This window comes from Lucilia cuprina, chromosome 4, assembly GCF_022045245.1.
Source record: "Lucilia cuprina isolate Lc7/37 chromosome 4, ASM2204524v1, whole genome shotgun sequence".
In the NCBI taxonomy this organism is placed as follows: Eukaryota; Metazoa; Arthropoda; class Insecta; order Diptera; family Calliphoridae; genus Lucilia; species Lucilia cuprina.
The window spans coordinates 96,902,242-96,921,800 of record NC_060952.1 but is presented as its reverse complement, the minus strand read 5'-3'; the positions used below and the strand labels follow the sequence as shown (position 1 = coordinate 96,921,800).

General features: G+C 28.4%; 5 protein-coding genes across 7 annotated transcripts; 3 read left to right on the top strand and 2 right to left on the bottom strand.

Moving 5' to 3' along the window:
• Positions 1-547: 547 nt before the first annotated feature.
• LOC111680447 (lymphokine-activated killer T-cell-originated protein kinase) lies at positions 548-1,816 on the top strand. The gene has a single exon (XM_023442092.2). It carries the CDS (start codon positions 640-642, stop codon positions 1,636-1,638), a length of 999 nt encoding a protein of 332 aa, XP_023297860.2. The 5' UTR covers positions 548-639; the 3' UTR covers positions 1,639-1,816.
• On the bottom strand, positions 1,812-4,508 carry LOC111680440 (activating signal cointegrator 1 complex subunit 2). Its single transcript, XM_023442085.2, has 5 exons — positions 4,353-4,508; positions 4,054-4,292; positions 3,200-3,958; positions 2,990-3,130; positions 1,812-2,933 (listed from the first exon to the last, which is right to left on the bottom strand). Exons 1-5 carry the CDS (start codon positions 4,380-4,382, stop codon positions 1,889-1,891), a joined length of 2,214 nt encoding a protein of 737 aa, XP_023297853.2. The 5' UTR covers positions 4,383-4,508; the 3' UTR covers positions 1,812-1,888.
• Positions 4,509-5,030: 522 nt separating this feature from the next.
• Positions 5,031-7,317, top strand: LOC111680438 (myb-like protein X). Of its 3 annotated transcripts, none has more exons than XM_046949674.1 (5): positions 5,031-5,400; positions 5,464-5,792; positions 5,849-6,178; positions 6,332-7,154; positions 7,217-7,317. In XM_046949674.1, the coding sequence occupies exons 1-5, from the start codon at positions 5,220-5,222 to the stop codon at positions 7,273-7,275; spliced, it is 1,722 nt and encodes a 573-aa protein (XP_046805630.1). In that variant the 5' UTR covers positions 5,031-5,219; the 3' UTR covers positions 7,276-7,317. The 3 variants fall into 3 exon arrangements, with proteins under 3 accessions (XP_046805630.1, XP_046805631.1, XP_023297850.2); XM_046949675.1 differs by having other exon boundaries at positions 5,032-5,400; positions 5,849-6,076; XM_023442082.2 differs by having other exon boundaries at positions 5,034-5,400; positions 5,849-6,049.
• A 678-nt stretch (positions 7,318-7,995) lies between these two features.
• On the bottom strand, positions 7,996-10,090 carry LOC111680444 (aurora kinase C). The gene is made up of 3 exons (XM_023442088.2): positions 9,788-10,090; positions 9,446-9,728; positions 7,996-9,082 (listed from the first exon to the last, which is right to left on the bottom strand). Exons 1-3 carry the CDS (start codon positions 9,917-9,919, stop codon positions 8,265-8,267), a joined length of 1,233 nt encoding a protein of 410 aa, XP_023297856.2. The 5' UTR covers positions 9,920-10,090; the 3' UTR covers positions 7,996-8,264.
• Positions 10,091-10,393: 303 nt separating this feature from the next.
• LOC111680437 (mitochondrial glutamate carrier 1-like) lies at positions 10,394-19,097 on the top strand. The gene is made up of 6 exons (XM_023442080.2): positions 10,394-10,637; positions 13,405-13,441; positions 16,585-16,719; positions 16,790-17,275; positions 17,348-17,488; positions 18,816-19,097. Exons 2-6 carry the CDS (start codon positions 13,407-13,409, stop codon positions 18,961-18,963), a joined length of 945 nt encoding a protein of 314 aa, XP_023297848.2. The 5' UTR covers positions 10,394-10,637; positions 13,405-13,406; the 3' UTR covers positions 18,964-19,097.
• The last annotated feature ends 462 nt before the right edge of the window (positions 19,098-19,559 follow it).

Below are 19,559 nucleotides of genomic sequence, written 5' to 3'. Positions count from 1 at the left end.
TGTTTTTTTTTAAAATATTAGATTAATTTGTTCAAAATTTTGCTATTAATTTAATATATTTTAAAAGAAAAATTATGCGAATTCATTTTTAAACGAGAAATTTACTAGAATTCGGTTTACAGAACAAACAGGACTATGTAATATTATTTTGCCCAAATTGGCTTTTTACTGAATAAATAAATAAATAAATAAATAAATAAATAAACAAATAAAATATATGTGTTTCACGTTATTGATCATTTTCTTAATGCAAAATTTTTTAAAAACTGATTTTCTGCAAGATGTTTTATGTGGTGGATAGGTCATACTTTGACAAAGGATTTGTTTTTAATTTTATCCATCCCTGTATATAATTTCTCACTTAACTTATGTGCTTGCTCTGTTTTGTTATTATAAGCAATATATTTTAAAAGCCCACTTTCTGATCACTCGGATTCCGTTTTTATTTAAAATCGTTAAAAATTTAAAAACTAAACGTAGTTGAAAACTTAGTCGGCTTGCAGTCGATTTTAAGCCGCCGCCGACATATTTGTGTCAGTCGCCGTCATCGTTAACATTTGTTTTCCCAGAACTCTGGACGCGCGTCTATAATTTACAAAATCTTTTTTAAATAATAAAAAAAGTATTTTTTTTTGCAAAATGGAAACACCCAAACGTGTTTTACGTAATTTACATTTAACTAATGCCCAAGAACCCAATACCCCATTCCAAGTACCCGCATCACCACTCATGAAAAGTTTGGGTTATGGCACCGGCGTTAATGTTTATTATTTGGAACGTTCACCTCGTCCCACAGGACAAATACGTTCTCCATGGGCCATTAAACGTGTTTCCAAACGTGTTAGGGCCACAAACAAAGAAAATTCAAAACTTTTTAATGAAAGAATAGTAAAGGAGGCAGAAATTTTACGAAAACTAAAACATCCAAATATTGTTGGTTTTCGGGCCATTAAACAGGATGAGAAAAATGGTGTTGATACCTTGGCTTTGGAATGCTGCAGTACTTCGTTGGGTATATTATTGGAAAATCGATTAGAAGAGGGTCTCAGCGCATTGCCCGCACAACATATTAAGAAAATGATGCTTGACATATCCAGTGCTTTGGATTATTTACACACAGAGGTAAAAATGCTGCATGGAGACTTAAAATCGCACAACGTTTTGGTTAAGGGCGAGTTTGAAATATGCAAACTTTGTGATTTTGGTGTAAGTTTACCTTTGAACAAGGAGGGAGTAGTTAATTTCGCAGAAAATCCTCTTCTACACTATGTTGGCACAAATCTATGGTCTGCTCCGGAAGTTATAAGCGAAGAAGATGTTATTGACTGTAAAGCAGAAATCTTCAGTTTTGGCTTGATTGTTTACGAAACTATTGCCTTAGTACCGCCTCATACCTTAAGTTTGGACGACACAGAAAGTGATATTTCTGATAATGAAGACGACGATAAACCGGGAAATTTTACCCTTATGGAAATGGCCTATGGTACTAGACCCCCTTTACCACAGGCATTTGAGCTAAATGATGATTATAACATTATAGTGGAGCTGTTTTACTTGTGCACAAACTCTGCACCTGACGATCGTCCCACGGCAAAGATTATTTATGATTCATTGACAAAGAACCAGGAAAATGAATAGTTTTATGTGTATGAAAAATCTATTAAATTTAATTTTATCTGAATTAAATTCTGTTTATGCTTAAGAATTAAAACAATCTTATACAATTTTAAGCCGCCAAGTATTTAAAATCCTTCAAATAATTATTTTAAAAAGTAATAAATATTCGTTGTTAATAAAGGTAATTTTATGAATTATAGTTATTATTTCCAAAAGTTTTATTTTTACATTTATTATGTTCAACATTTTTAGCAGGAAAGTGAATTATAACTTAAAACATACCCTTACTTTGTTTAAAAGCCGCACCGGCCTTGCGATTATGATTAGCTCGGGACGACTTATTGGCCTCCTTTTTCTGGCGATTGCGCAGGACATCTTTCTCCTGACCTTGGCCCTTGGCGCGACCCACCACATCTTTTGGTTGTTGTTGTGGCACAAAATTTCCTTTTTTTGCCCATTTTGCCTGACGTCGGGCCTCATAACGAGCTCTTATATCTTCAGGATTTTCACAGAAATTGTCATTTTTATTGCGTTGGTTATTATCCGTTTGTTGTGAGGATTCCTCTTCCTCACTTTCGGTTTCATCTTCCGATACATCAGCCACATTGGCCAAGACGTTCTTAAGATCTTTAGACTTGACCACACGCGTTTCACTCTCTAGTAAAGCTTCATAACTATCATCATACTCATCATTGTATTCATCATCATCGGATTCCCGTTCGGTGACGAGGGAATATTCCTGATAACGATGTTTGATGGCTGCCAAATCCCGTTTGTCATCCAATAGTTGTGTAGCATTTTGAGGAGCATTCGGAAAACCTTTGCCTTGTTTTATAATGCACTGGGGATTGTCCTGTGTCATTATATCGTATTTATCACCATCATAAATGTTAAAGTGTTTGACGCCAGTCTGTTTATATAATTTATCTTGAGGATCGGGTGGTATATAAACTTCACTATGATCGGCCTGGGCTAGATCAGGAGGCAAATTATTTTCCAGAACAGCGGCTATAGCTTCTTCACTGGAGTCATAACGTGATATAAGTTTTCTCACAAAACCCGTGCCCAAGTGGGGTAAACAGTCTAAAACCATTGTAACTTCCAATTCCAAATCACGTTCAGAGGATGGTTTAGGTTTGTTGATCGGATCGTCTACTTTTTCTTCGACTTTAGATTTTGCTTGATTAATTGCATCATTGGAATTCAACAATTCTTGGTTTGCTATTAAGTTTTGTATATTGCTTATAGTTTCCTTGGCCGCAGTTTCGGCTTCTTTTTGATAACCCTGTACCACAAAGTTAGCCTTAAATGTGTCCCTAGAAAGTTGTATATTAAAAAAATATAAGCTTTAATTAGAAATTTGAAAACATACAAATCTTCGCAAGCCTGTTTTAATATCTCCATATCCAAGGCAACGGAAAAATGTCTTTCATAGTCTATAACAAAAGTCTGCTCCGACAGGCATTCAGTTAATAAACCAATAAATTCTTCGGTGGCCATTATACTGGCTTTGCTGAAAATTTTTAATTAATTTCAAAATTATCTCTATTTAGACTATTTCAATAAATTTTTCACTACTTACGGTTTTGCCAATACCTCTTCCACATAAGAGTAGGAGATACTACGAAATGCTTGCAAAAACTGCAAACGTGCCTGATTAAGCCACATTAAACTTTTGGCCGTTTCATTTATAAGATAAATATTTTTATACAAAAATGACAAAGTATTATCATAAAAGTTTGCTATACTTTGGCCCAATTTAATTTCGCCACACAAACTCCTAACCGCAGGACAAACATCCAGTAGAACACTTAGGGTAAAGGCACAGTCCAAAGTATACAGGGCCACATCATCAAAGGGGGTTTCACAAGTGTCATCGGGCAGACCACCACCCGCCCCTTCAAAACCCTCATTCTCAGTTTGTGTTTGTATGGAACGAAAGGCAGCACGAAAGAAGTTTAAGGCCGCTATTAGATCCTTTTTATAGTTTGGTTCAATACTCAGGAGAGTATCAAATATTCGCTGCAATATGGCAGCATTTTCAGGACTAGCATTTCCCACCGCCACCAGTAAGTCAAATAGCATGGGTACAGAAATGAGATAATTCTTATAGATTAGTTCACGCATATCATCTTTTTTTAACCAGCAATCGGCTGACTCTTTAGGTGTTAATAAGCGACAAATGATACGCAATACCAAATTGAGTAAAGTCTCATAATCAGCTTGCACGTTGTCAGTGGGAGGCTGGGAACAGATGTTTATATAGAATGGTGTAGCTTTTTGAAGAAACGATACTATGCAGCCTAGAGCAGATTTCTGAAATACTATATAGGACCAAAATCTGAAAATAGCAAATAATGCAATATTAAAAAGTATTTTAACTTCCAGTGAAGAATTTATCCTGAAAACTGTTTTTAACAAAGATCGGATACATACTCATGATGCTTTAAGCCCAATAAGAACTCCAAATCACTTTTAAAATTGTCTGCCTCATGTTGCCATTCCTGTAAAGCGGCGCCGGTTTTGTAATGACCACCAGCTACCACCAAACTAGTGTAGTTAGAAAATATAGACCGGGGAGCCCAATATTTGTCCAAAGCACAAATGTTCTTTTTTACACCATCATCGAGCACGACAGGGAAAAATAAATCTTTTAAAGATTTATTCTCCGGATTCTAGTTATATCAAAAAAAATGTCCATATATTTTAGAATATTGAATGAAAAATAGCCTCACCTTAAATTCATTTACTATATTTGTTGGCATTTTTTTGCATCACAATTAATTTTCCACTAAAAATTGCTGAAATTGCACAAAAAGTGAAATATTTTCTTTTGTTTTGATTTCCTTATTCTATTTGGATGTCTAACTATCAAAAGTTTTTTTTTATTAATTTGCTTTGTTGCCAGCAAGGTATATTAACAGGGCGAATTCATAAAAGGTGGTGGCAGTTAGGCAACAACAACATTTTACATATATTTTGTTTTTGTAATTGGTTTACGTAATGTGATAAAAATTTATTCTGAATTGCATGTTTGTTTCAAACAAAAAATTCTATTCAGCCAGATTAATTTGCAAAATTTAGGTGAGTGTCTGAAGTCAAGTAAAACTTATTTTTTATTTTTTGTAAAAAATAAACGTAAAAAGGTATATATTAATTTTTTCTTAAATAAAATTTTTGTATGCATACCAATTATATCATTATTTAAATAAAATTCTATTTGTTTACGACTTGATTGGTATTTTTAGATTTTTGTACATAAAAATGTAAACAATAACAAACTTTGACAGCTAAGTAAACCAGGTGAATTATGAAAAACAAATTATCAGCTGATTGAATAACACTACCTTCTATGAATTCGTCTTGCCACCTAACATTAGTTCAGATTGCCGCATTTAATCTTAGTTTAACGCCGATACACTTTAATTAATAGACGTCACCGGACTCTAGTTACAGCCCGTGTTAAATAAAGACAAGAAAAAATTTTATTCAAAAAAAGTTAAATTCTTCTAAACGAAATCAAATTATTTTAATATTCACTCAAGTGCATCATCGACATTGCCAAAATTAAAACAAAACTCATAAAACTGGATAAAAGGAAGATGAGTGGCACACGTTTTGCCCGAACTGGGCGTTGCAGATTTCTAGTTTGTTTAGGTATTCTAATTCTAATGGTAGGTATGGTGGCTATATTCCACAGTTCACAAGTGCAACTGGACGAGACACGCGAACAGCGTCTACACTGTGAACAGCAGCAGGAGGCATTGAATGAACGCTTGACCAGTAAGTCTGAATAAGCAATTGTATAAAATACCTAGTATACATTATTGATTCTTCTTCACACAGCTTTGGTGGAGCAAAAATATCATTTGGAAAGAAATCAAGAACGTGAACGTAATGAACAATTGGAAACTAAACGTAATTTAGAACAAAAGATTAAAGATTTAGAGGAGAAGCAACAAAAAGAAGAAGTGGAACAGCAAATGCGTTACGATAAATTAAAACAAACTCATGCATTATTGCAAAATGATCACAAACATTTAAAAGAGGAGACCCAAAAGGCCAACAAGGAACAATTGGATAATATAAATGGCTTGGAAAAGAAATTGCAGTCTATTCGTTCGGAATTGCAAAAAGAGAAAAACAACAACTCGGGCGAACTTATTGAATTAAGGGTAAGTGTGGAAATAATTAAAAGCACATTATTAAAGATACATACTTGTTTTTTCAGGAAAAATACAATATTGCTGAACAAGAAAACAAACGCCTGCATACACGTCTCAAGGAACTGGAACAAATCGTTGCGGATTATCAATCACATTGTGAGTACAAGGCAGCCAGTAAACCAGTAGCTCCCAAACCGGAAATGACATTGGGCAACAACAACAACAGTCCCAGTACTAGTGAGAAATCATTTAAACATCAAGATTCAGTGAGTGAAGGAGTTTACCATATAGCGGTAAACATTACTACTAATAATAATAGCAATAAAGAGACTAAAATGCTTGTTAATGGCGGCGGTATGGTGACAACCAGTAGTAGTGAGCCCACAAATGCTCATGTAGGTGTTAAGGATAAACTAATACTACAGCAAACTACTAAAGCATCATCATTACCATTGCAAAATCCATTAGATACTAACAATGTTATTAAGCTATTAAACGCTAAACATTTTAATGGTAGTCTTATATTAAATTCCGTTGAAAATTTTCAGATTGTACCCAAACCCATTAAACGCGTCGCCGATGATGAACAGCAGCAACAGGAGAAACCCAATGCACAAGTAAGTCAGGAAAATGATAAAAATCAAGTGGCTCCTTTGAGTGCGCCTAAAAACAAGGGCCAATTAGTGTCCACAGCTGTTGCCAAGTCCGAACAACAAGTACAGGCCGCTGCCCAGTTAAATGCCACCTCAGCTAATGTCCGAACGGCACGAGGCAGCAGCACTAGTAGCAGCAATTCACCACCCTTGGCTTTGCCACCCAATCAACGTAAACTGCCCGAAAATGTTGCACCCATACCAGATAATTTTGAAGATTTACTACAAAAATCCAATAATGATGCGCTCAAAAGCAATGATGATCCCTCACAGTTGGAGGAAAATCAAGCGCAACATGATTTAAATGAAAATAAAAATTCAGCCGTATTAAAATCTCCCCTAAACAATAACAATTATGATTCTGGTGCACATGAAATTAACAATGCTATGGGAGATGGTGATTCAAATAATTTGCCACATGATGATGACATAAACAATTTCTTCGATAATGAGCAAGAGCCCAAAGAACACAATAAAAACAACAATAAAGATTTAAACGATGATAAAGACGATGATGGTGGTAATGATGACGATGATGGCGGCTTGGGTTTAGGAGGCGATAACGATGGTGGTGGTGCGGCAGCTGGTGACATTGCAGTCAAACAGCAACAGCAATTATTAGACGACAGCCTTAAAAATGAAGTAGCCGATGATCAGGGTAAAGAATTCGGAGATGGTTTGCGTTTAGACGAAGGTGCTATGGAAGAAGATGATGATGGTTTGTTTATATTTTATTTTTTTAACTAAATGAATTATTCTGATTTGTTGTTTAATTTACAGATGATTATTCAAATCCCTCAGCACGCAAACAGGCTGGTGGTCAAGCCATACGCAATTAAACCATGAATTAACTCTAAACAACAGCATTAAGATTATTACAAGAAAAAAAAAAGATAAATTTTGGAATATTTTGTATTTGTTTTTAATTTTTTGATTTTCTTATTTTAGAAATCTGTTGCTGTATGTGTTCAATATTAATCCAAATTTATCTTTATATACTTGCTTACAGGAATGAGTTTATTTTTTTAAGTATTTTCTCTATTAGTTTTAAGCTATTTTTATATGCATATTATATTTTTAATTTCATTTTACATTTGCTTTACATGTACTTCTTTTAATCCCATAGTTTCAACAAATTTAAAACATTTCATGTTATTAATGTCATTTTTTTATTTGTATTCATTTTTTTTAGTTGATTACTGTGATAAATGTAATTTTTTTGGAAAATAAGAAAATTTTGAAATGTTTTTTGGTTAATTTTAGAAAAAAAAAAACAGACTCTCTTATATACCTTTGTATATTTTTTTATAAAATTTCTCAACAAAATAACTCAAGTTTTAATTATTTTTTTTTCAGGCATTACGAACAAAATAATTTAGTATTAAAGTATTATAAAAATTCTTAAAAGAAACGCATATTAAAACAATAAATTATGTATTTGTATTAAAATTTTTGTTTATTTTTTAAAAATTACAATGAAATAAAAATACTATAAATGAAAATAATTAGTATAAAAGAAATTTTAGAAAAGGAATTTTCTTTTATATTAAAAACACATATCAAATAATAATTTGGGACACTTTTTTTTTAGCATTTTTCGCAAGGTTCCCAAAATTGTTTTCATACATTTCTGTTAAAAAATTTCCATGTAAACAAAAAAAAAACTTTATAAAAAACACACTTATGTAGAAAAAAAACTAAAACCATAAATTAAACACAAAAAGCAAGCAAGAATAATAGTTAATAAGTTAAATGATAAATATAAAAGAAAATATATAAAAAAAAACTGCTGCAAAAATATAATAATAAATGTTTATCAAATCATGGCTTATTGGGTGTGAGCTATAATCCAGGGATGCATAAGAACCTGATCCAGGGGCAAACGATGTTGTGGATTTAAAACTAATAATTTCGATATAAAATGAGCAGCAGCTTTTGTCACATGATCGGGTAGTTTATAATCGACTTTAATGATTTTCTTATAAGTATCATCATAATCGGTGGCTAAAAATGGTGCTCTACCCACCAGCAGTTCATAGCACAATACCCCTAAACTCCAAAGATCTACATTTTTGGTGTGTGGCTTACCTTGTACCATTTCCGGGGGTAAATAATCCAATGTACCACACAGTGTTGTACGCATAGAGTTGGGTTCATGAACCGACCAACCAAAATCGGCTATTTTCAAATCGCCCTTATGGCCTAATAGTAAATTTTCTGGTTTTATATCACGATGTATAACATCACGTTCGTGTAGATATTGTAATGCCGAAGCTAAAGATTTTATATAAATAGCCGATTGTCGTTCATCGAAACGTTTTAATGGCTGAGCTTGCAGTTCTTTGAAAAGTGTTCCCTTGGGTGCATATTCTAAGATTAAATAAATGCGTGCCTCATCATGAAAATAGCCATAAAGTCTTAAGATATGAGGATGACGTAAATGTGATTGTATCTCAATTTCACGTCTTACTTGATGCTCTACATTGGACTCATGAATTTGTTGTTTGAATAGCACCTTTAGGGCTACAACGAATTTTGATTCCTTTTCACGAGCCAAATAAACATTACCAAATTTACCACGTCCCAATGGTCGTCCAATGTCGAAATTATTTAGAGACCATACTTTTTTGGCTTCCTTGTTGGGTTCTGCAAAAGACAAAGAAGCGAAATGTGTTGTATGACATCCGACGCTTATTAGAAACAAGTTATTTAGTCTGTATATTAATCTAGTCTACATTCTATTGTCTGGACTATATGTAGTCTAGTCTATGGTCTGGTTTATAGTCAGGACTAAATACTAGTCTATAGATTGGACTCTAGTCTATTCTATGGTCTGACCTCTACAGGCTAATATAGCCTGAACTTAGTTTAGTCTATAATCTCGACCATAGTCTAGTCTACAAACCATAGTCCTGGGCTACAGTTAGACTATATTTGTTAGGATTCCAAACATGATTAGGAAAAATTATTTACTTTATTCGATAGTATAGTGACCATTTTCCAACTTACCAGTCTTATTTTCATTATTATTGTTATTTCCAGCTGTAGAGGCAGAAGCAGACTCTTTTTCCAACTTTTTTTCTACATTCACAGGAGGTTCCTTTATAGGTGGTTTGGCACTAGCTTCTTTATTTTGAGTTTTTATCGAATTGACTGTGTGTGTTGGCACAGTATCCTTTTTGGCTGCTACACTATCGCCAATTCTAGTCGAAGACAATGGCATGCTACGTTGAGATGCTGAAGATTTTCCAGCTGCCGCCGAATGTAAAGCAGATTTACCAGTATCTAAAGGCTATTATCAAAAATGATTTATAAAGTAAATTCAATTGTAAACCTACAAGTTATTATTACCTTTTTAACCGGCATTTGTCCGGGACGCTGACTCCCGCCAATATGACTTTTCACATTTTGTCCTGTCTGATGTTCACTAGCTTTTGTATGATTTTCTTTGCCCCTAATTGGTATGGTGGGTTTTTTGTACATTTTATTTAAAATATAGCTTTCATAAAATACGTTGGAAATTAATATATTTTTGTTTGAAGTAAAGAAAATTTTGTGAAAACAAAAAAAGAAATGCTGCAGAAAATACTCAAATGAACCGTTTGAATTTTTTAAACTGTGTGTGTTTGTGTCAGAGATCCGTGCAGACAAAAATTAAATTCGGCGAAGGTAGCTGACACTATAAATTTCGACGGCGGCTTAATATCGGCTATAGGCATGCAAAGCTAAAACAGCTGTGTTTTTAATATTTTCAACGATATTTAAAAAAACAGTATTTTAGAAGAAATTATTTAAAAAATTTGAATTTCAATAAAATTTGTATATAAAAACAGTCTTTAATAGAGTTCTGCTTCATCTTATCAAAATTTTTCTGTCAGATTAAGATTTAGAAATCGCTGAAATTATAATTTAATAAATCGCTAAATTTATCAAAATAAAATTACATTTGGCTACACTGTCTAACAAAAATCATCAGTTGACGGCTGATTTTTTTGCCTGCGGGTTTTCTGCACGGTTATTTTATTAGAAAAAAGTATTGATTAAATTATAACAAAATAGCCACACAAATGTGTTAAAGAAAGTAAATTGTGTTTAAAATTATTAGAAGTAAAGAAAGTCAATTAAGTGCAACAAATAAAAATTTAACAACAAGTATATTATAACCTATAAAACATACAATAACAACTACAAAAAAAAACAAGTAAGTTGACCCTCAAAAATAACAAAAACAACAACAATATCTATAGATACATTAGTATGTGTGTAGGCACCTTTTTGTCTTTTAATTTATTCTTTCTTTTTTTGTTCTTGTATGATTGCAATTTCTTTTAAATTAATATAAATTATGATGCTTTGGTTTTTTTTTTAACAAAAAGTAGAGGCTTTTTTAATGAAAATTCAAAACAAATTACGTAAATTGAAAAGAAAAATAGGTACGATAAGTTAGGGGGTACACAGGAATAATAAACGATAAAAAAGCTTGTTGCTTTTTTTTCAAACAGCTCCATTAGGTTTTTTATTTCGGTTAACTTAAATTGAGATTACATAGTTTTTTTTTTGGTTTTATATAAAACAATTTATTGATTTTTTATACCTATTAGGTACATGTGTTTAAATGTATGATAAAGTTTATTGTTATTGGGTAATATCTATATTTTCCAGCCACTAGCCAAAACCGATAATCAGTTACTTGTTCGATAGATTATATAGAAATTTGAAACACTTCAAAACTGTCATCTAACTACATAGGTGGCTGAAGAGCTCTTTTCTAATTAAATTTGTTGCCAGGAGTGTGTTTTTTAATGTTTATATTTAAGATAAATATTTAGCAAATACATTTATAATTATTTTTGTTAATTGTATTGCGTAAATGTTTCTGTATCGGTACCCCTTTTAAAATTCTATAAAAAAAGCTTGTTTTATCTTTTTTATTTATTTATGCATTAAATTCTATAATGAAATCACAGGAATATTTGGAACTTTGAACAGTTTTTTTGGCTTTAGCTTGTTCATTGATTTGAAGAAAGGTCAACACATTTTTGTGTGTATTATTAAAAAAAAGTTTCTTTATCGACCGGTATTACATTTGTACCTATTTTCATTTAGTTAGTATTTATTTTTCACATTTGCCAATGATTCCTTTATTGCCGGTTTCTTTGTAAGTTCCAGCTAGAAAATTATTTTTGATTGCAAAGCTATTACTGATTCTAGTTAAAGGTATTTTAGAAATCAGCCCTCATTGCTTTATACACAAACTCCCAGAGAATGTTTTTAGTTTTTTTTTGTTATCAATGTTTTTTTAATGTAATATCTAAATATTTAATAAAATAACGTTAATATATTATAGGCGATATTTAATATTTTTTTAAACGTGTAAAAAAAGGTGTTAATTAAAAATATTAATTTTCATGTTATTGAACGATTTCAAATTATTTGTTTAAGAATACATTTAATTTTTAAGCCTAGGCAACAGTTGAACTATTTATCAAATTAATTTAAGAATTTAGCTTAATATAAATATGTCTATCTATCTATCTATCTATCTATCTATCTATCTATCTATCTATCTATCTATCTATCTATCTATCTATCTATCTATCTATCTATCTATCTATCTATCTATCTATCTATACATCTATCTATCTATCTATCTATCTATCTATCTATCTATCTATCTATCTATCTATCTATCTTTCTATCTATTTATTCTAATTTGGAATCAGTAGAATATACCGAGATCCATTTATCAAGTTGTTTCTACTCAAAAAAAACAACAATCCATTTTTCACCGATACATTGTAACAACTACGATTTCGATTTTTTATTGTGTTAATGTTTTAAATTGTCACTAATAGAAAAATAGTCACATCAATTGAAAATAAAAAATAATTAGCATTGAATAGTAAATAAACTATTTACACTTTAAAAATAACTCGAACAACATATTATTGATTGTGTGATTTTTTTTTGCTTGATAAAATAAATAAATAATAATATTTGTCCCAAAAAAGGAATATAATAAGATGACACTAAAATATAAATTGATAAATAAGCAGATTTTTTCTTTAAAATTTTATTACTAAAGAAATGTTTATTAATAGTAGACAGATAAAAAAAATAATGAACTAATAAAATAAATCATTATACATATTCCAGTCTTTCTGATTTTCAAGAAAAATAGTTTTTAAAGTTTGACACAGTTTTGTGTCATCATGACAGCATTTAAAATAAATGAACAAACAATACTTGTAAATAAAAGAAACAAAAACAGAATAAAATAAAATAATATAGTAACTAACTTTTATTTTGATTATATTTACTTTTATTAAAAGTTTTTTAACTTAAAAATAGTTTAAGTTTATGCCTTGATATCATTAACAATAAAATAATTATTTATCTTGACATAAACATATAAACAAATCTTATATATCATATCAAGTCTATCAAAACTTATCCATAACTGACATTTTCAAAAACCACTTAAATTATAAAAAAATATATATTATTGACATATTTATTATGTGTACATATTTTATTTAACTTTTATGTATACATTACAAACAGACGACTATTGAATTGTTTTGTAGATTAATTATTGTGTTTTTTCTTATCATTTGAATTTTTGGTTCATTTTTACACAGCTTATCTGGAGCTCAATTAAACAATAATAATAAAATAAAACGTCATTAAATTGAAATATTTAACATTTTACAAATTAGTAACAAGTTTTGTTGATGATAATATAAAACAGCAATAAAAAATAGATTTATAAGTAAAAAACTAATTTCAGGTTTTTAGTTATTATTTTTTTCAACTAATATTCTTTAATTTAATTTATTTAAATTAAAACATTTTTCTACCTTTATGTATCACTTGCCTGTATAAATTTAATTTAATTTTAATGTAGTAGTTTGTATTAATTTGTTTAATTAAAGCTGTCTTTGATATTGTTTTTATTATCTTTTCAGAAATGTCAACTCCACAACAAGCTCCAGCACAATTTTCGTAAGTTTTAATATTTTTGCTTGTTTGAGTGTTTTAAATTGTTTTGCATATCTAAATAAAATGTGAATAAACTTTTTTTGTTTTTTGAGATTATTAATATGTACTTTTATTTAGCTACACGTGAGCGTTTAAAACAATATAGACTAATTTCAGTCTTGTATGTTTTTACTTGTTTTATTTTTCCTCCTTTTTTCAATTGAAGTGCGCTTTTCTCCCCTAATTATACAAACCATGAATGTGATGTACCTATTTGTATTAGTATGAGTCTTCCTTCGTCCTTGGATTTTAATGATTGCATATATATAAAATAGATATTTAACTTCAATAGATACTTAACTAAAATTTTGGTTTTGGTTTTATATAAAGTCTATATCTGCAGATAAAGAAAGAACATAAAGACTTGCTAACATTTAAAGCCAACTTGTTAGCCTTTGACAGAGTTTTCAAAGTCAGAGTACCTTTTAGAAACGAACGGTGTAAATTATACCACTAATATCTTTACAACCAAATCAAAAGCAGGTTATTTCTTCAATATGTAAATTGGAATAATTAAAGGTGCCTTCACACGATCACACTTTACGTAAAGTCTGATTAAAATTTGAAATAAAATCCATACGTAAAACAAAAAAGAGAATAAAAGTGGCATGATTTATATATTTTTGTTTACACGATTGGTATAAAACAAAAACAAAATTAGATAGTAACAGATGTTTCACTTTTTTCATATACACGACTTTCTTGTTTTTTAAATCATTTCAAAAATTGAAGAGATCCATACGACTTTTAAATTTTCGATCTGAATTTTTCAATGTGTGATGGTTGTATAACATTTTGCTTTTAGACGATCCCATTCGTACTCTTCTACACAAAATTATAACAGATCATATATGTGTGCTCGTGTGAAGGGGGCTTAAGAAACATGTATGTTACTGTGGAATTCTTTCAATGAGAAACACACAAGACAACTTAAAAGCTGAAATAGAAGTAATATGTCGCGCTTGATAGCTGATATAACTGGATATTAGTTGCTTGATAGACATGCAAATCGGCTAAGCCTTCTTTCACCGATTAATGTCGCAGTTGCAAAGTTGCTGTAACTGCTAAGAGCAAGATTTTCCTTGGTAATTTCTTCTTATCCAGCCAATGTAAGATATCTGGGTTAAAACTTAAAGACCTCCTGAGATTTACTACGGCTACAGGCTGAATCTAGGACAATGTATAACATCTAACGAGTGGAGTGGTTTTGTCAAAACCGAGATCCTTCCACTCTATTTGACTGTTCGCGCGCAATGAACTACAAAATAAAAAAATTTCAATTTTCTTTAAAAATTTAAATTTTGTAGTAGAAATTCAATTCAATTTCGTACATGAATTTCAATTTTGTACTAAAATTTAATTTTCGCAAAATTTTGTATTAAAATTTCAATTTTGTACTAAAATTTCAATTTTGTACTAAAATTTCAATTTTGTACTAAAATTTCAATTTTGTACTAAAATTTCAATTTTGTACTAAAATTTCAATTTTGTACTAAAATTTAAATTTTGTTCTAAAATTTAAATATTATATTAAAATTTTAATTTTGTACTAAAATTTTAATTTTGTACTAAAATTTTAATTTTGTACTAAAATTTTAATTTTGTACTAAAATTTTAATTTTGTATGTAAAAAAATTCCAATTTTGTACAAAAATTTCAATTTTTTACTAAAATTTCAATTTTTTACTAAAATTTCAATTTTTTACTAAAATTTAAATTTTTTACTAAAATTTCAATTTTTTACTAAAATTTCAATTTTTTACTAAAATTTAAATTTTGTACTAAAATTTTATTTTTATACAAAAATTTAAATTATGTACTAAAATTTAAATTTTTTACTAAAATTTAAATTTTTTACTAAAATTTAAATTTTGTACTAAAATTTAAATTTTGTACTAAAATTTCAATTTTTACTAAAATTTCAATTTTTTACTAAAATTTAAATTTTGTACTAAAATTGTATTTTTATACAAAAATTTAAATTTTGTACTAAAATTTAAATTTTTTACTAAAATTTAAATTTTTTACTAAAATTTAAATTTTGTACTAAAATTTAAATTTTGTACTAAAATTTAAATTTTGTACTAAAATTTCAATTTTTACTAAAATTTAAATTTTTTACTAAAATTTAAATTTTGTACTAAAATTTAAATTTTGTACTAAAATTTAAATTTTGTACTAAAATTTAAATTTTGTACTAAAATTTCAATTTTGTCCTAAAATTTCAATTTTGTACTAAAATTTCAATTTTGTACTAAAATATAAATTTTATATTTAAAGTTTAATTTTGTGCTAAAATGTAAATATTGCGCTTAAATTAAAAAAAAATTAATTCTTCTAAAAAATTTTGTACTAAAATTTAATTTTTGTACTAAAATTTTGACTAAAATTAAAATTTTGTTCTTAAAATTCAAATTTTGTACATACATTTCAAATTCACACGTAAGTTTCAATTTTGTACTAAAAATTTTAGTCTAAAATTTATATTTAATATTTTAAACTTAAATTGTAATTGTTTTTTTTTACAAATAATCTTTATTATTTAAATAAAAACTTTTTTTTGCCACAATTAAATCTTTTAGCATCTGGCCATCATCAAATCAATTATTTATTTGGGATTTAAAATATTTGATTAATTATGATTATGTGCTTTTCAAACACACAATTAAATTAGTAAAATAAATTATTTACTTTTACATGAAAAGTTTCAATGCAATATCGAACTCAAATAAATAAATGACGAGCAATTGATCATCATGATGACGATGATCAAATCAAGTTCAACAAGTAATAGAAAAAATGTGCTGTGCAATTAGAAAAAAAGAAAGTTTGTTGCTGTAGTTGAAATTCTTGAAAACGTGCCACCATCATCAACAGCTAGACAACAAATAAAACAAAATTTTTTCGCTGACAAGTTCGCTTAGGCGCTAAACTATTATGTACATATATATTTTGTAATGGATTTGATTTTAAATGAAATCGAAAATAAATGATTTAATTTTAAAACTAAAACGTAATAAAGGCACGCGTCTAATAGTTGAAATTTTGTTTATTTTCTTTTAGTTTTTAACAGATGACTTTAATTTAATTCAATTTATTCTTTACAGTTTGCTTCCTAAGATCATTAACGGTGGTATTGCCGGTATTATAGGCGTATCATGTGTATTTCCTTTGGATTTAGTTAAAACCCGTTTGCAAAATCAACAAGTCGGTCCAAATGGCGAAAAAATGTACAAAAATATGTAAGTTTTTTCAATGAAAGGAAAGTTATGCTAAACGATTTCAAATTGTAAATACTTTTTTATATTAAAGGTTCGATTGCTTCCGCAAAACATATCGTGCTGAGGGTTACTTTGGCATGTATCGTGGTTCCGGTGTCAATATCCTTTTGATTACCCCCGAAAAAGCCATTAAATTGACCGCCAACGATTACTTCCGTCATAAACTCACTACCAAGGATGGTAAACTGCCCGTTAGTAGTCAAATGATTGCTGGTGGTTTGGCCGGTGCATTCCAAATTGTTGTTACTACACCCATGGAATTGTTAAAGATTCAAATGCAAGACGCCGGTCGTGTTGCAGCTCAAGCTAAATTGGCGGGCAAAAGTGTCGAAAAGATTTCCGCCACCAAATTGGCTTCACAATTGTTGAAGGAAAAGGGTATATTTGGATTGTACAAGGGTATTGGTGCTACCGGCTTAAGAGATGTTACCTTCTCTATTGTATACTTCCCACTCTTTGCTACACTTAATGCTTTGGGCCCCAGACGTAATGATGGTTCCGGTGAAGCTGTATTCTGGTAAGGTTTTTTTCTTTTCATTTAATCAACAATTTCTTAATGTTTTTATATTTTTATATTGTTTTATTAAAGGTGTTCATTTTTGTCTGGTTTGGCAGCTGGTTCATTTGCTGCATTATTTGTTAATCCATTCGATGTGGTTAAGACACGTTTACAAGCTATTAAAAAGGCTGATGGTGAAAAGGAATTCAAGGGTATTATGGATTGTATAACGTAAGTATTAACAAGAAATTTTGTTAAAATTCTATTCTGGACTAAAATTTTGATTTGAAATTAAAAATTGAATTTTGTTCTTAAGTTTTAACTTTTGTGCTAAATATAATAAAATCATTTTTTTCAATTTTGTAATAAAATTTAAATTTCGTACTAAAACTTCAATTTCGTACTAAAACTTTAATTTCGTACCAAAATTTTAATTGAATATCTTAATATTAATTTTGTACTAAAATTTTAATTTTTCAATTCAATTTTGTACTAAACATCAATTTTGTACTTAAATTTCTATTTTATATCTTAATTTTAATTTTGTATTAAAATTTTAATTTTGTATCAAAATTTCAATATTGTACTAAAACTGAAGTTTTATTTTGTACTAAATAATGTTTTGTACTAAAATTTTAATTTTATATCTTAATTTTAATTTTGTACTAAAATTTTAATTTTGTATCAAAATTTCAATTTGTACTAAAACTTAACTTTTATTTTGTACTAAAAAATGTTTTATACTAAAAATTTAATTTTGTACTAAAATTTTAATTAATGTAGAAAAATTTTAATTTATTATCTTAATTTTAATTTTGTACCAAAATTTAAATTTCGTATCAAAATTTCAATATTTTACTAAAACTTAACTTTTGTTTTGTACTAAAAATTTTGTTTGTACTAAAAATCTAATTTTGTACTAAAATTTAATTTTTTACCAAATTTCGATTAATTTTCTTCTAATTTTGTACTAAAGCTTTATTTTGTATCAAAATTTCAATTCTACTACAATTGTACTAAAACTTTATTTTTGTACTAAAATTTCAATTCTTCTAAAACTTAATTTTTTAACAAAATTTCAATTAATTTTTTCAATTAAATTTTGTACTAAAAATCTACTTTTGTACTAAAATTTTAATTTTGTATAAAAATTTCAATATTGTACTAAAACTTAACTTTTATTTTGTACTAAAACTTTATTTTTGTACTAAAAATAAAATTTTGTTTTAAAATTTAAATTTTGCTAAAACTTAATTTTCTCACAAAATTTCAATTAATTTTCTTCTAATTTTGTACTAAAACCTAAATTTTGTACTAAAAATCTAATTTTGTACTAAAATTTTAATTTTGTACTAAAACTTAAACTTTTTTTGTAAAAAAAATTCAATTCTTCTAAAACTTAAATTTTTTACGAAATTTCAATTAATTTTCTTTTAATTTTTTTTTTTACCAAATCTTAAATTTTGTTCTAAAATTAAATGTTTTACTAAAAATTTCATTTTGTACAAAAATTTAAATAAAATTTCTTCTAATTAACATTTATGTATTTTAATTCCAGCAAAACAATGAAATATGAAGGACCCACTGCTTTCTTTAAGGGTGGTTTGTGTCGTATGATTGTCATTGCTCCACTCTTCGGTATCGCTCAAATGGTTTACTTCTTGGGTGTTGCTGAAGGTTTGCTTGGCATGAACAAAAAGGAATAAACAACAAGCAATTTATTTAATAATTTAAGAACCAATTTAACTGGAAACGAATGCATTTCCATTATGTGTCGTCCTAAATGTACATCGGAAAATAAAATAATGCTAATAATAAACTAATAATTAAATAGACAAAATTTTGCCTAAACGTTGTGCTCTCTTTTGAATAAATGTATAATTGTATGTTGTTTGTATATCGTTCATAAATTATGTTTCATTATTTAAGTTAAATAATATTTAAATAAGAATTTTGTTTTTCATTTTGGCTTTTTTAAGTCGGAAATTATTGTAAAATTAATAGTTTATATAAATGTATAAAAAAAGTGTTACAAACAATATATTACACATGTAAGTATGTACAATGTGTTATTCTAAAAACAAAAACAAAATATCATATTTCATTAATAACAACAAAAGAAATTCTTATACAAGACAATAAACCATTATTGATTAAATAAATACTCTTGAAAACAAAACAAAAAAAAAAAACAACATGAATTTACATATTATAATTGTGAAAACGTATTTAGCATTAAAATAAATAATTAAAAATTATTTAACCAAGCTTATATTTACTCCAGTACATAAATTGTTGTTCT

Coding starts and splice junctions, on each gene's coding strand:
- LOC111680440 (XM_023442085.2), bottom strand. CDS start 4,382: ATGCCAACAAATATAGTAAATGAATTTAAG. Junction 3,131..3,199: donor GAAGAGGTATTGGCAAAACC/GTAAGTAGTGAA, acceptor AAAAATTTTCAG/CAAAGCCAGTATAATGGCCA. Junction 2,934..2,989: donor AAACAGGCTTGCGAAGATTT/GTATGTTTTCAA, acceptor ACAACTTTCTAG/GGACACATTTAAGGCTAACT.
- LOC111680444 (XM_023442088.2), bottom strand. CDS start 9,919: ATGTACAAAAAACCCACCATACCAATTAGGGGCAAAGAAAATCATACA. Junction 9,729..9,787: donor GACAAATGCCGGTTAAAAAG/GTAATAATAACT, acceptor TTTTGATAATAG/CCTTTAGATACTGGTAAATC. Junction 9,083..9,445: donor TAATAATGAAAATAAGACTG/GTAAGTTGGAAA, acceptor TGTCTTTTGCAG/AACCCAACAAGGAAGCCAAA.
- LOC111680438 (XM_046949674.1), top strand. CDS start 5,220: ATGAGTGGCACACGTTTTGCCCGAACTGGGCGTTGCAGATTTCTAGTT. Junction 6,179..6,331: donor GTGAGCCCACAAATGCTCAT/GTAGGTGTTAAG, acceptor GAAAATTTTCAG/ATTGTACCCAAACCCATTAA. Junction 7,155..7,216: donor TATGGAAGAAGATGATGATG/GTTTGTTTATAT, acceptor TTTAATTTACAG/ATGATTATTCAAATCCCTCA.
- LOC111680437 (XM_023442080.2), top strand. CDS start 13,407: ATGTCAACTCCACAACAAGCTCCAGCACAATTTTC. Junction 16,720..16,789: donor GAAAAAATGTACAAAAATAT/GTAAGTTTTTTC, acceptor TTTATATTAAAG/GTTCGATTGCTTCCGCAAAA. Junction 17,276..17,347: donor TCCGGTGAAGCTGTATTCTG/GTAAGGTTTTTT, acceptor GTTTTATTAAAG/GTGTTCATTTTTGTCTGGTT.
- LOC111680447 (XM_023442092.2), top strand. CDS start 640: ATGGAAACACCCAAACGTGTTTTACGTAATTTACATTTAACTAATGCC.